General features: G+C 43.2%; 1 protein-coding gene across 2 annotated transcripts in view; it reads left to right on the forward strand.

The window, feature by feature from the left end:
• Rsu1 (Ras suppressor protein 1) overlaps positions 1–15,274 on the forward strand; it is a 171,380-nt gene that overhangs the window by 43,994 nt on the left and 112,112 nt on the right. For both annotated transcript variants that reach the window (XM_050144795.1, XM_050144794.1), the window contains 4 exons: positions 288–408; positions 5,536–5,654; positions 7,446–7,528; positions 7,801–7,915. In XM_050144795.1, coding sequence (XP_050000752.1) covers positions 288–408; positions 5,536–5,654; positions 7,446–7,528; positions 7,801–7,915 — 438 coding nt within the window. The remainder of the gene's footprint in view (positions 1–287; positions 409–5,535; positions 5,655–7,445; positions 7,529–7,800; positions 7,916–15,274) is intronic.

The following is a 15,274-nucleotide window of genomic DNA, read 5'->3' on the forward strand; positions in this document are numbered from 1 at the left end:
TGCGGTGTACTGTTCCCCGAGAGGCTGCTGCCTGTTGGGGTCCTCCTTTCATTCCTGCTGCCACCCTCCGTACACCCGAGGTTTGATCTGATCACATAAAAGAAACACTTCAGTTTCTTCCACGTTGTCATTAGTTATTACCCATGAAAATAAGTAAACTTACGAAATGTAAATGAGACCTGTGTGTGGACAACCCTGGAGTCTGACCTCGCTTGCCTTCACAGGGAGAATGCATGGCTAGCCTCCTTTACACCTTGAATTCACACGTGGCCTCTCCATTCCCATAGCTGTGCCCCCAAACGTAGCAGAACTGAAGAACTTGGAGGTGCTTAACTTCTTCAACAACCAGATCGAGGAACTGCCCACCCAGATCAGCAGCCTTCAGAAGCTGAAGCACCTGAACCTGGGGTGAGTCCTGGACCAGCTTGCAGAAAGGATGATGCCGGTAGAGAGGTAAAGGGAATCAGGGTGTGGGCAAGCGAGGGACAGCATTTGCGTGGTTATCTCGTGGGAGAAGTGAGTTTCTCGTCGCTTTTTATGTTTCAGGCTTAAGAAAAGGCTGTTGTTTCCTTTCGCTGTCCTCCATTAGGGCATATCGAGTTGAGAGCTAATCGAGAAGCTAGTTGGTTGTTGGCACACAGTAAGGAAGTTATTTTTCATGATGTTTTGTTTCCAGTAACATTTGATTTTCATTGTGCTGGCCAAGGAAGGACTGACTTGGACAGCGTTAACTGTTCAGATCACCTGGGCTCCTGTTGGACTGTTCTCTGTGTATACATAAGAGTAACTTGACAAACACATTCCGTCCGTGCAGTGACCATCGCATTGCACTGGGACTTCTTGCCGTTTTCCTGGGTTGTGGGAGTAGGGAGCAGTCCTACGTTTTCACACCAAGGTGAAGAAAGGAGAGTGACTGAGCTGAGGTTGCAGAACCAGTGAACGGCAGTTGTACCTTGCCTCTGTGTAGCGCTGGCCTGTTAGTTCTTGCGCCAGCACTTGACCCTGTCCAATTTGTGAGGTGGAGAGGGCGAGATTCAGCACTTTCCTGACGCAGAGAGGCAACCAAGCTCCTTGCAAGGGGTTCAGCCATTTGCTCCTGATTACCCCTGGCTTCGGTGGCCGAGTGAGGTGGAGACCTCCATTGATTTGGGTCCATCAGACCTCATGGATGGCAAGTAGAATGCTGGCTTTTGAATCTCATCTCCACTGCCCTAGCTGGTGGCTGAGTGCTAGTCCATTCGTGTTCCCATCTCTGCACAAGCCAATTTAGTCATAAAATTGTAGCCACTGGATGTTGCCGTCATGTTAGCGAGCTACACGGCAAGAGCAGTATACTGCGTATTTATCAGTCTCATAGGGAGCTTGGGAAATGGCTGCTAGTTCATTCTTCACATGAGGGGTTTGGTTAGATAACTCTTGTTTTGAAGCTCTGTTTGGATAAGAGACCAGCTTTACAAGATCTGTGAGCATCTGCTTGCTAATGCGTGAGAGGAAGCGGAGTGAAAGAGAACAACCTCCTTTCAAATGACAGCTTTCCCTTGCTCGTGCTCACGCTGGATCGCCACCCGTGAAACAGAACAGGAGGATTATGCATTTAGTTCTTGAGTTTGAAGATTAATAATAAGTCCCGGCTCTGGGGAGATTGCTCAGTGGGTAAGAGTGCTTGGTTTGGAACCAGGAGGGCCTGGGTTCAAATCCTCAACACCCATGTAAAAACCAGGATTGGCCTTGAGTACTTGTAGCTCAGCACTGGGGGTATCGAGAGAGGCACAGGTAGATCCTGGGAACCTGCTGGCTAGATAGCCTCGCCAAAATGACAAGCATTAGGTTCAGTGGGAGAACTAACTTATCTAAAAAATAAAGTATAGAGTGATTAAAGAAGACACACACTCTGTGTCCTTCTTTGGCCTGCGCAGGGGCACATACAGGTAAGTACATGTACATAAATCACAAACATACAAAAAAAAATTAGTTGTATGGTAAATTAGTATGCAAAAATGCTAAAAATATGTATCTTTACTGTTAAGCTGTGCATTTGTAAAATTAAAAAAAATACATATAAGATGTATGTATATGTAGTATATACATCTATTAGCATATTATAAGGATATTAATGCACAGTGCCTATTTGAATAGCATGTAATTAGGAACATGACCTAATATATGTTAATCAGAGCACAGCACTTGTGATTGTTATCATCAATGTTTCACTAATTTGTTCATTTATTTCTTGACTATGTAAGTTGCTTATTCTATGTCAGCATTACTGATGGGGAGCAAGGATCAATATCTTGGCGTGGACCTTAAGATAGGGGCACGGCACACTGTCAGTGAACACAGTAGGGTCGTAGTTGTGCTGGGGCTGATGGAACTGTAATGGAATCAGAGACATGAGGGTTAGGGTTGGGCTGTAGATGGGGTTCTCAAGAGGCTTCACACAGGATGAATGCTGGAACCCAAACCATGCTTGCGAGTGAGTTTCTGACCTAGACAACCAAGCAGGCATCTCAGGTTGAGAGAGCTACACGTTTCAAAGCTCAGAGCACTGGAACTGCTGGGCTGTTTATTGACAGTTCACTGGTGTAACTGGATATAAAATGTGAGGCGGGTGTTGGTCACGTGAGATGCAAGACTAGCCAGACACTTGGGAATTGCTTGCCGATCACCTGACGGATGCTTGTTGAGTTCCAGGTGGCTACCAGGTGCCATGTTAGGTAATAGCAATGCAGCCATCATGGAGCTCAATGGAGCCGTCATGTTGCCCTGATTTATATGATGGAGCTCTAGTTGCAGACTGTGTCTGCCTGACGATTAAAGAATTTGTCTTGTAGAGTAGTGGGTATGAAATGAGAGAAGTTTTGTCTGAAGGCTCAGCGTGGAGAGGGCTAATGGGAGTTGGGGTAGAGGCCAAGAGGCCAGTGGGGAACAGTGGGGAAGCCGCCTCTGTGGCTGAGATGATCTGGGTCAGTGACAGCGGAGGAGGGGCTGGAGGGGTTAATTTGAAAACTATGTAGAAGAAAAATTACCAAGACAGTTACTGATGGGAGGGATACAATCTAGATTTCTGTGTTGAGCATGGAATTTGAGACAGAGACACATTTGGGAAGAGCATAATAAGCTCAGGCTTGGTTCAGTTGAGTTTGAATAGAAGGGTCAACTTGATGAACATGCACCTTAGTTATTTTCTTGTCCTTTTGGAATTAGTTGTACTTTTGGCTCTAAGTTTATTGATTATGTAAAACTTCCAGTGTTTAATTCCATAGCTCCATAGAAGTTGGCATTGCAACAAAACTTTTAGTTCATTGGGAAAGGAATTAAGATGGGTTTCAACAAAGGAGTTTCTGTTCTTGAATGTCATAGAGACTTATACATGCACATTAAGGCCAGGGGAAGGCAGGATGGAGAGGACTGCTTGGCACAAGCAGGTAGAACGCAAGTGTGCACTCGGAAGACCATAAGCACAAGATTAGGTCACGCGCATCCATAGTCCTGAAGATGCACTTAACCAAACAGATTTCGTGTTATGTAATATTTGCTGTTTGTTATGATGATTCCAAGACATGAAAGAACTTTAGGCCAGCTCACAAGAGAAAGTTTTGATCTGTTCTTAACTCTTAAAAGTACAGTGCATTGTATATTTTACAAGAAATGAAAAGCCCTAGATGTTGGGAGTTTGCAGTTTAATAGGTTTTGGGCACACTTCACAGTAGAGGACCACAGTCAACTGTTCTGGACTGTCAGCCTAGTTTGTTGCTAGAATTCATCTTGTAAGCACTTGGCAGTTAGTGAACCAGATGAAAGTCCTGATATAGATGTGTTTCACAGACTGTGACATCATAGGGACCCTAAAAAAACCCTCTGTTCTAAAGTGAGTAGTCCAGCCTGGGACCCCCTCTGCTTATTCCTTGTAATTCCACTTTTCTCTTGGGTTCCCTTTTGCTTCCTCATTTCTCATGAAGTCTGGGTTGGTAGAGGTGGGCAACACTGTGTCTCTTATTAGAATGGTCAATGATTGGGTTTATTTCCAGTGTCACAGCCTCTCCTCCCTGTCAGCTTACACTGAAGTGTTTTTAAACTGACTTTTAAGTATTCTCAAAGAGAGCTGCAATAAGAAAAATAAAGGTCTTGAAGAATAAAAGATAATATCAAAATATTCTCTTTGATTTTATATATACATATACATATATATATGTGTGTATGTATGCATATGTAATTTGCTTCTCTGTCATGATAAAATGCTAGCCAAGCGCAATGCAGGGGCTGAAGGGTTTATTTGGCTGACAAATTACAGTCTAGCATTAGGGGATGCCAAGGCAGGAACTGCGGCAGGAACTAGAGAGAACACCTGCTTACTAGCTTGTCGCCTCTGATTTCTTCAGCTGCTTTGTTTCTTCAGCTCAGGCCCAGCTGCATGAGGGATGGCACCACCCGTAGTGTCTGGGCGTTCTCACACCAATGAGCCATGAGGAAAGCGCCCCACAGACATGCCTGTAGGTCAGTCTGATAGAAGCAGTTCTTCAGTGAAGAGTCCCTTTGCTCAGGTGTGTCTAGTTGACAGCTAACCTTAGCCACCACACATATACGCACGCAATACACACTTAGAAGTGTGTGTATATGTATCATAAGGTTTACCATCTTAACCTTTCTGTAGTGTGGCAGTCAAGAGTGCTGCTTCCACACTGCTACTACACATGAAGTCTCTTGTCTTACAAACCTGATACAACCAGTTTCCCTCCCTCTGCCCCAGGCCCTGGCAACCAGCATTCTAACTGGAGATAATTGTGATCATTGGTTCATAGTTAGAGAACAGGAATGTGATGTCCCTTCCCGTCACAATGAATGGATGAAATAAAGCAAATACCCAGAATACATGTTTTGAATTCTTGTTTGCTCATGCTTAAGGAAGTTTCTCATCAGACAGACAGGTATTTTGTGTATTCTTATGTAGAGTGGTATTCGAGTTTTCCTATTGGAGGAAGTGATAACTAAAAGTTTTCATTTTGTGAACATGGGTTGTCTAAGTAAAGTGCTTAGATTGAGGTTAGTATGCATTATCTCATCGGAGAGGTAAAATATGAAAGTCAGCAGGATAAAGTGATTTTCACCAGAGGCAGGTGGCAGGGATGAAGAAGTAAGAAGATGCTAAAAGACCAGGAATTTCAGGCATAAGTTCAAGAGGTTATTATATACCACAGTAACTAGAGTCAACAGTGTCTACTGTATTTGAAAGCTGCTCAGAGAGTAGATTTGTATGTATTTGTATTCCTGATATAGTCTCAGCTCATGGTATAAGGAATATGTTAAATAGCTTAACGTGATGATCCAGCATGTTGCATGTACCATTTGTGTGACTATTTCCTCTGGTCAATTAAATTACCTGAATAAGCTGAAAAATCAATTGTATTCCGTGAATGCTGACTCATGGCAGGCGTTGGGGCTTTCATCCTGATGAGCTGGGTTTGCACCGCTTCTAGTGTTCTTGGTGAATTTCTGCTTTGTGAGAGGTGACAAGTTCCTTCTGTCCCCAAACCACAGCATGAACAGGCTGAACACACTGCCTCGAGGATTTGGCTCTCTTCCGGCTCTGGAGGTCCTGGACTTGACTTACAACAACCTGAATGAACATTCTCTCCCCGGAAACTTCTTCTACCTCAGTGAGAAACTTTTCATTCTGTAAATCTCTTTAACATAGTACTTTGGTTCTAAGAGTGCTGATTTCTTTGCCAGTGCCAAAACTCTTAAGAGAAATGGTTAGAAATATATGCATTTATGTATTTCCATCACAGTCCTTTTGTATATTCCTTCATCGTCCAGCAGTATTTGAATTTGATGTATAGGTGTCTGACACCATTGGACAGAAGCGGACTCAATAATGTCACATTAACTTTCCAAGAGAGAATTTGTTCCTCAGTGAGACCAAGTCTCACATCTAGCTAGGAATCTTGATTTTTTTAAGAGTGTGAAAGAAAATAAAGAAAAGGTTCTTTTCTGGTTACTATTAATTCTCTGCAATGCACTGCTCAAAGATACTCCAGGAAATTATTTATAAAAATATCCATTCATAAGCTGCTAACAGAATTGTTTAAATATCTAGCTCAGATTCTTACTTAAGTCTTTGAAGAGCTCTCCTTGCCATAGACTGACATTGTCTAGTATACAACCATTATGGAATTGTTTGTCACAGATGGTTACATGTTTATCTTTTCTTTCTATAGATACATATAAAAATCAGGATGACTGACATCCCAGCAACTCATGAAATACTCAGGGAAGAGTTGTATGTGAAGTCAGTTTATCTGCACCTGTGACAGGGACCTCTGTGTTGTGTGGACAATCTGTTGGCCATGTTCTGTGTGTTTATTTCTATTACTAAATTACTGCTGAGAAAGGACCTCACTATATAGCTTTGCGTGGCCTAGCCCTCGCTGTGGCGACCAGGCAGGCCTCACACTGTGGTGAGTCCCCTTTCTTTAACCTCTTGTCACAATGCCCACACTAGAAAATCTGTCACTTCTGAAGCAGCCTATAAAATTCCACTTTTTAACATCCCTTTCACGCTGTCTACCAGACATTCTGAAGCACATAAAACCAATTCTAAATTGTTTTCTTGGGCCACAGAGAAAATGATTTTTCTTATATGTGATAACATACATTTCTGTCTGTTTTCCCATGTTGGAATGTAATTTGATAGCTGCTAAGCAAATTTTTAAAGTACTTCTAATTAAATTTGCTTTGTTGTTGGTAGCTATTTAAGATTTTAGCCCTCGGCGGCTGGGACCATGCCATCATCTTATCTGTGCAGGTATTCTGCTTGCATTAAGCTTTAATCTCTTAAATCCATGTCCTCATTTTAGCACCTTTGTCTTCATTCAGTTTCATCATTAAAGTGACAAAGAAAAGTGACAGTAATTAGCCTGATTATGGAAACAAAAAAGTCACGATGATGGTGTCTGTCACGGGAAAGCCCTTCATATACTTAATCTTAACATGAATCTATTTGTATAAGAAAGTTCCAATCTGACGTAGATCCGTTTTGATGGACGAGCCCCTTTGCTCTGGATTCTGATGTGGGTGGCCCTGTGGGACCACGTGGTCCTTCTTTCTCTGGAACTGCAAATGGTATAATAATATGTGAATCTAAAGTACTAGGGAAACATGGCTATCGTTTCTGCAAACATCGCAAGGGTGCCAACTCTTTGTGTAAAGCCCGGGGTTGTTAATTGTGTCAGTCCTCCTGGATACAGATGTTTTCCTGGATACACCAGCACCACAATCAACCGGTAAATCTAGGTTTGACCTGCTCGCTATTAGAGTGAGACCTAGGTATGTCACAGGCTTTTCACCCCGCCAGGGTTATTAATCAAAGCTGACTCCTTTGCATTGATCAGCCCCCAGATGGCTGGATTCCTTGCCACCCTGTTTATATATTGCTGTTTAATTTGCAGCCACCCTGCGTGCACTCTATCTAAGTGACAACGATTTTGAAATCCTGCCTCCAGATATTGGGAAGCTCACGAAGTTGCAGATAGTAAGTAATTTATCTAAATTCTTAGAAAATCAATTCACTTCTGCAGCCCTTGTAGGAGTAGAATCAAGTCAATTTGGGCAGGAGTAAGGTTTGTTTTGCAGGAGTGAACCACTGCTCCTGCTTCTGTTTCTTGTTTAGCCTTAGACACTTTTAAATGAATTGGCAAGATTGAGCCTTGAAGGAAGAGAGGGCACTGGGTGAGGGCGTGAGTTTCTGTTGAGCACCTCTTTATGAAAAACTGTTTTGACAGCTCCCCGTTTTCGTATATTTAGCTCAGCCTCAGGGATAATGACCTGATCTCACTGCCTAAGGAAATGGGCGAGCTCACCCAGCTGAAGGAGCTCCACATCCAGGGGAACCGCCTGACTGTTCTGCCTCCAGAGCTAGGTAAGGATGCTTGTCAGTCTTTGTGCTGGGTTTAGTTCATAATCACCCCAACTTTGTGACTGTGGCTGACCTCTCTCCTCCCCCTGACACTCACTCTCGACTCACTCAGACACCCCATTCTGATCAAATCAGGGTCATTTGTCATTGGCCAGAGCCCAGGTATTATGAGTTGACTTTCTGTGATACAGCATCTCAGAAATCGCTGAGGGACTGCCTGCGACCTGGTGGTGTAGTGGGAGGAGCTTGGAGTTAGCAGTAAGAGCTTCCTTTAGAATGCATTGTGTGATAGCTGAGTAAGCTTTCTGGGTTCTCATTGGTTAGTAATGGCTTGCCAAAACAATATTCTTATTATTTCTTGCCCCCCCCCCCAACTAAAATTTTTCACCAACTAGATAAAGCGTATTTATTCTGGCTACCTGAAAACACCTTTTCCAGTGGTGGTTTTGGTTTGCACTGATGCCATCTCCAGTGAGAATTGTTAATTTTTTTTTTTTTTACTGGTAATTTTTTGGTTCTGTTACAGGTGGCTAAATTTCAGTTCTTTTTGTGGCCCCAGGTGGGTGTCTCTTCGTCTCTTGTAACCTCTGAACCCACAGTTTGGCTGCTGAGTTGACACTGCCCTTCAGCAACAAGCTGATGAATGGCAGGAACACACTTGGGAAATAGAGGCAGGGGAGGGGACTCATGAGCCACTCTGGGTCACACGGTGAGACCCTTTGTTAAACAGAAGCAATAAAATCTTGACATTCACTGGTCTCTCATTTCCTCTCTCCTTTGACCCACCTAACTTCCTTGAACTGATACTGTTTCTCACGTATTTGTTTCTCTACACCAAAATAACATATTTTTTAAAAAAAAAAAACACTTTATTTGACTCACGCTTGTTGGAGAAATCCATTCTACAGTGGGACTGGTGGTTTTCAAAGGCCATTGCAAATGAGACTATAAAATGCCCTGAGAGTAAGAGCATTTTCACGTCTGTTCCCCGCTCTGCCTTCTGTGCTCACCCATGTCAGGTGAGCAGTATCGAGTTAAAACAGAACCCGCTGAATGAGGTAATGAAGTGGCAGTCTTGGAAACTAAAGTATTAGGAAGGTTGCGGGCACAATGTGGGTTCTGTCTAGAGTTGTGCTCCCAGCACAGAGGCACCAGCCACAGTCAGATGTTCCATAGCTATGTGTGGTTGTCACACAGGAGACCACAGTTCTGAAGCAGAGCACTGTATAAAAGATAAACAGGGGCCTGGAAGGCTGGACCAGCAGTTAAGAGCATTGCTGCTCTTCCAGAGGACTCAAGTTTGGTTCTCAACACCCCTGAGGTGGCTCCCAGTTACTGGAAACCCAACTTTTCTGCAAGAACCTACATGCCTATGGCATACCCTCACACAGACACAGGCATGCATACACACACATACTACATACATGTGGCTTACCCTCACGCAGATAAAGGCGTATACACACATGCTACATACATGTGGCTTACTCTCATGCAGATAGAGCTGTGTACATAAAAACAAAAGCTGTAAAGACAAGCAGGCACTTTATTTCATGGGATGAATTCCACTTCACCCCACTTTCCCATTTCCTTCACCCCTTTGGAGTTAGGAGGACCCAGTTTTCAGGGTTCAGGCATAGCTCAGCACCTTTTCTTCACTGAATTACAAGGAGTCAAGTTTTGCTTTGGAAGGAACGAAGCAAAACATAGTAGCCAAAAAGTATTCTTTTGGTTATATAAACTTGTAAAGCTAGCAGTTGAGATGCGAAATAGGAGACTCACATGTTCTAGGCCAGCGTGGGCTTCGTGGGTCCTGTCTGGGAATAGAAAAGTTCAAAGGCGATGGCATTTAGTGAGAATTTTCTAAGGGGAAACAACTTACCTAGGGAAAAACACTGCCTTGGGCCAGTAATTGTTAACTGTGGATTTTAGCATTAGCAATACTTGGGGACATTTTACAGAACATAAATAACTCACCTCCTCCTACACTATTGAATCAAAACTCCAAGTGTGAGACAGATTCTTGTGTAACAGGATGAAGTTTGCTCAGTGCTTCTGACGCGTGTCTTCGCTTAGTGTGACTAGTAAAACTGGAAGACGTAAATATGCATTTGGTTGCCATATTGCTTGCTTTTTCAGTTCTGCAAGCAATATGGTAATCTAAAGTATTAGGCTAGGCAATTCTTTTTTTTTCTTTTTCTTTCTTTTTTTAGGGGGTGGGGTTTCAAGACAGGGTTTCTCTGTAGCATTGGAGCCTGCCCTGAAATAGCTCATAGACCAGGCTGACCTTGAACTCACAGAGATCTGTCTGCCCCTGCCTCCCAAAGTGCTGGAATTACAGGCATGCACCATCACTGTTTGGCTTGGCAATTCTTTTATTGGATGATTTATTAGAAAAGTGCCTCCTTGAATCGAATGGGTCTATCTATGTATTTTTAAGCCTTATTCTTTTTTTAGTTTACATAAATATTCTATGCCATCATATTTCTCTGACATTTCCTTTAAGGTATCCGATAACAACGTGTGTATATTTTTTTTTTTGTTGTTTTTTTTGTTTTTGTTTTTTCGAGACAGGGTTTCTCTGTGGCTTTGGAGCCTGTCTGGCACTAGCTTTGTAGACCAGGCTGGTCTCGAACTCACAGAGATCCGCCTGCCTCTGCCTCCCGAGTGCTGGGATTAAAGGCGTGCGCCACCATCGCCCGACTTGTTTTTTTTTTTTTTTTGTTAACGTGTGTATATTTTTTTACTTAGGAGTAGAATTGTAACAAGTCTTTGGGTGGCTTCATTTCTGCTAGCCATACCTAGAAAACACTGTCCACGTCTATCTGGTAGTCCTTTTCTACTTTGAAGTGAATACCTTCATTTGAAATAGGTAATAAATTCTTCAGAAACCCTAGTTACTAATTTAAAATAAAGATGAAGATTTTTGAGCAGTGGTTATTTTAAAAACCAAGGACAACATGCTAGCTGCTAATATAATCATCGCTGGTAAGGCCTTGAATGCCGGAGCACAGTGATATGTACTTTTTCCATGCAATCTCTTCTGGACTTGTGAGAGATGGAGAAACTGAGGCTCAGGGAGGATTTGTGACATATCCTTAAGGGCCCAGCTATGTGGCTTTCCTTGAACCTGTCAGTTTTCCTCTAGGCCCATATTCCTGACCACTGTCGTGGGCTCCTCCCCACCCATATGGCAGGAAGAAGATTCCTAGACATGTACTTCCGAGTTTGAACCAAAAAACAACAGCCCTTCAAGATGGTGCAGGAGGAAGTTTGAGACAGTAAGGCCAATCGCATGGCAGGCTTTGCTGGTCCTTGGGTGAGGCTGGAGTACTATGCAAAGTGTGCCTGAAATGGGCTCTGCAAAATGAATTACTATTTTGCTGTTTCATTCCAAGCCAGTCGCTTTGCCTGTGTGATTCTTGCCTCTCGGTAAGCAAGCACTGCAGTAGATTCGGCTTTCATTTGTGCACGGGATGCCCAGTGACCTTCTGAAGCCCCTTCTCTCATTCAGCTCATCCTTCCTGTCTCTGTGATACCCACTGGCTGCAGCTTTGCCTCTGAGTATGTTTTAAAGTGTGTGTGGTGATTTCCTTTTGGCTTATTTAGTTTTTACATAAGCAAGGTAAGTGCTCCTGAGATTTTTGTGAAAATCTTTCTAATAAACCCAGAGTTTGTAATTTGAAACCTCTTTGGTGAAAGAATTTCAGCCAAGCAGAGAAATCCAGATGCGTTCAAACTTGTCTAATCCAAGGACACGAAAGAACACAGCACATTGAAAGTCGGGGGCTTGCTTGGAATTCTGTGGCTTTTCTTTTCCTTGTGTAGACTTATTTCCTTACTTAGACTGTTTTTCTGGTTTCTCGCTTTCACATCAGGCTATCTATATTGTAGTGGTTGTAATGAGTAATGTCACCCCAGACTCACTTATTGCCCAGTTCATAGCACCACTTCACGCTGTGGAGCCCTTCAGGGATAGGGCCTGGCTGGCAGAATTAGGCTACGGGGGGGGGGGGGGTTGTCTTTGAAGCACTTACCCACTCTTCCTACCCAGCTCTCTCTGCTTCTCAGTCTATTCCCATGTGACTGCCATTGCCTCATAGAGAACTGAATTCCTTTTGAAACCGGGAGCCAAGATAAACCTTTCTCCCTTAAGTTGTTTCTGTCAGGTGATTTCTCAGCACAACGCAGAAGTAATATCTCTAGATATTAATTATATATTTATATTAGATATAAATTGGGAATTGAGTCACCTGCTCCTGTATTCATTCAGGCATTTATTAATTTCCTTCTTTAGGCTATTTTGTTTTAATTCCAAAGGACTGACCTTCCCAAGAAGCAGAATTCTCTTGTCCAACAAGTGTTTATTAAGCTCCTGTTTAGCATATCTGCCGGGGTGCTAAGAGGAGACAGCAGCCCATATGGAGGGAAGGAAGGGAAGGAGGCATGCAGACAGTTGACAAAGTCTGAGAGATCTAGGTAAGTGAGGAGAGATGCTAAATCACATAGTATTGAAAATCAGGCCTGAGCAAGTGCTGGGTAGGGGGAGAGGCGATCTGAGAAGGCCTTGCCTAGCCTATAATGCATTTAATTGAGACCTAAAGGAGGGAAGGCGCCTTCCAGGCAGAGAGAGCAGCCCGAGCCGAGGTCCTGATGTGGCTCCTCTGGGAGAAATAAGAAAAGTTGTGTGAATGTAGCAAAGGTAGTGGCTGGAGGGGAGGGGCATGGACTTCCAGACTGCATTAGTTACTTCTTAACTGCTGTGATAAATACCGTGACTAAAAGTGACTTGAGGGAGAAAGGGCTTATACTTCTAGAGGGATAGAGTCCACTGTGGCAGGGAAGGCATGGCACAGAGGCAGGATTAGGAAGATGACTGATCACATTTTTCAGATCTACACACAGGAAGCAGAGAGGGAACTGGAAGTAGGACAAGGCTATAACTTCCAGAGCCTTCCCACAGCATCGCATCCCTCCAGGCAGACCTTACCTCCTAAAGGTTTATAACCTCCCCACCACAGAGGGTCAGTGGGAAAGCCAGCGTCAGAGTGCTGGCTTTTCCTCCAAGTGACGTAGTTTCCACAGATACCGCTAGCCTTTGCCCCCATAGGAAGCCTGCAAAAGCAAGCAAGCAAAAGCAACAGAGAGCGCATTACCAAGGGCACAGATGTTCTTGCGAAGCCTGGAATTTGGAGCAGCATAGTATTACAGTTTAAATCTAAAATATCCCACAGGTTATGTGTTGACTGCTTAATTCTCTAGATGGAAAGCTATGGAACCTTTGAGGGGTTGGTGTAAGTTTTCACGAGGACTGGTTTTTGGGAGTCCCTGGCGTGGCAGCCCTCTGCTTGCTGCCGCAGCTACTACCATGATCACCATCCTACCTTCCCAATCATGGCAAACAGAGAACTTCCAGAACCATGAGCTTTTGCTGCGAGATGTTTGTCCCAGTGACACTAGCTGCTGCACGTAGCTGAGTGTGTGGAAGCTTTATAAGACGAGCCAGGGAGAGGCAGAAGAAAGGAGACCAGAAATGAGAGCCAAGAGGTTCCTGAGCACCTGTGAATACTGACCTTTTATTTCCTCATTTAAAAAATTACCTCAGTTTTTCTGTATTACTCTGAAGAAGTCACAAAGAATATAAGAGACTAGTATTTATTGAGTGTATAAATGTATGTACTCATCATTTTTATACATATTATTTCATTTGAACGTCCAACAATGTGGTGAAATTGGGGTGTTTTTCCCTATTTAGTGGGTGAGTAACTGACAGCTCTGTGAGGTTGAAGGACATGCCAAGGACCCATGGGAGGTGTGATGATTTAAACCTGAAATGCCCACTCTCCACAGACTCATTATTTGAACTCTTGGTCCCTGCTGGTGGCATTGTTTAGGGAGTTTGTCGATGTGAGCCCTAGCTGGTGAAATTGGGTCACTAAGAACAGGCATTGAAGGTTACACCCAGTTCTGATTCTAGTCTGTTTTCTGCTTCCTGATTAGCCAGGATGTGAGAAGCAGCAGCCACAGACTCCTGCTGCTAAAGACCTTGCTGTTTCTGCAGCTCCGCCCTCACTTCCATAATAGACTGTATCATTCAAAACTCTGAGCCCAAGTAAAACTCTTCTGCCTTCTTTTCCTTCTGTCAAGGATTGTGTCATAGCCATGAGAAAAGTAGAGTAATACAAGCAGTCGCACTAGGATCTGGAGTGTGGAAGTCAGGCCACTGTGTGCAGTATGTTCACCAGGTTAAGAAAAGGAGCACCATGGGCTGTTGGCTTCTTTGCTTTATGCCTTTTTAGAACAGAATAACATATAGACTGGTCTCTCTAAAGAACATCTTGGTTTTTAAAGCACTCTAGATTAATGAAGATACTGTAAATGACGTAATGCTAAGTCTGAAATGATTGGCATGTGGCTTGATGTGGATGAAGAGATAGGCCACCAAGTGACAAAGGCTGGTCTGCCTGCTTGCTCTCTTCCTAGCTTTATTTCTTTCTTCTCTCCCTCTCTCTGTTTCCTTCCCTCCCTTCTTCCCTCCCTCCCTCCTTCTTTTCCTTCCTTCCTTCCTTCCTTCCTTCCTTCCTTCCTTCCTTCCTTCCTTCCTTCCTTCCCAGTGTATTAATTATGTGTGTGTGTGTGTGCACATAAGTGAAGGTTCCAGAAGAGGACATCAGATCACTCCTGGAACTAGAGTTATAGACAGTTTAGTCACACACACAGGTGCTAGGAACTGAACTCAATCTTCTATAAGAGCAAAAAGTATTTCTAACTACTAAGCAATCTTTCCTGCCCCTGCAAAGATTTTCTTTTTGCCAAAAGCCATGTCACTTCTTACTTGTATATGAAACAAAATTGGTTACTCACACTTTAAGCCTGTTTTTAAACAATAGAATTACATAATACCTTAGTTTATAACCCAAATGTCTCTATTTGCAAAACTGTCTCCTAAATGTCTCAGTTCTGTGTTCTCTGGAAGAAGAGCTTTCTGGCTTCTTTGTAAGGTGACTCCAGCGGTCTGTGCTTCGTCCATCATTCCCTACATCATTGACATCGTCTGTTGTTCAGAGGATCTGGTTTTTAGCTCAGATCTCTTGGTTTCAAAAGTAAGTGTACCTCCTGATAGTTTATAAACATGCTGATATCGAGCCAACGAGGAGGTAAAATATGCCATTAGATGACAGATTGTAATGATCCCAAATATGTTTCCTAATTTCATCTGGAAAAAAGGAAATGGAAAGAATAAAAAAAAAATTGCCAAACTTTGAATTTTGACTTGGACGGTACTGTGGGCCGGCTCTTACATGTTATCCCTGTTGGTAATATATCTTTCACCAGACTTTACAAAAAGCCATGTTTCATATCTTT

Source organism: Alexandromys fortis, unplaced genomic scaffold (genome assembly GCF_014885135.2).
Source record: "Alexandromys fortis isolate MF-2015 unplaced genomic scaffold, M_Fortis_MF-2015_v1.1 scaffold_52, whole genome shotgun sequence".
Lineage (NCBI taxonomy): Eukaryota > Metazoa > Chordata > Mammalia > Rodentia > Cricetidae > Alexandromys > Alexandromys fortis.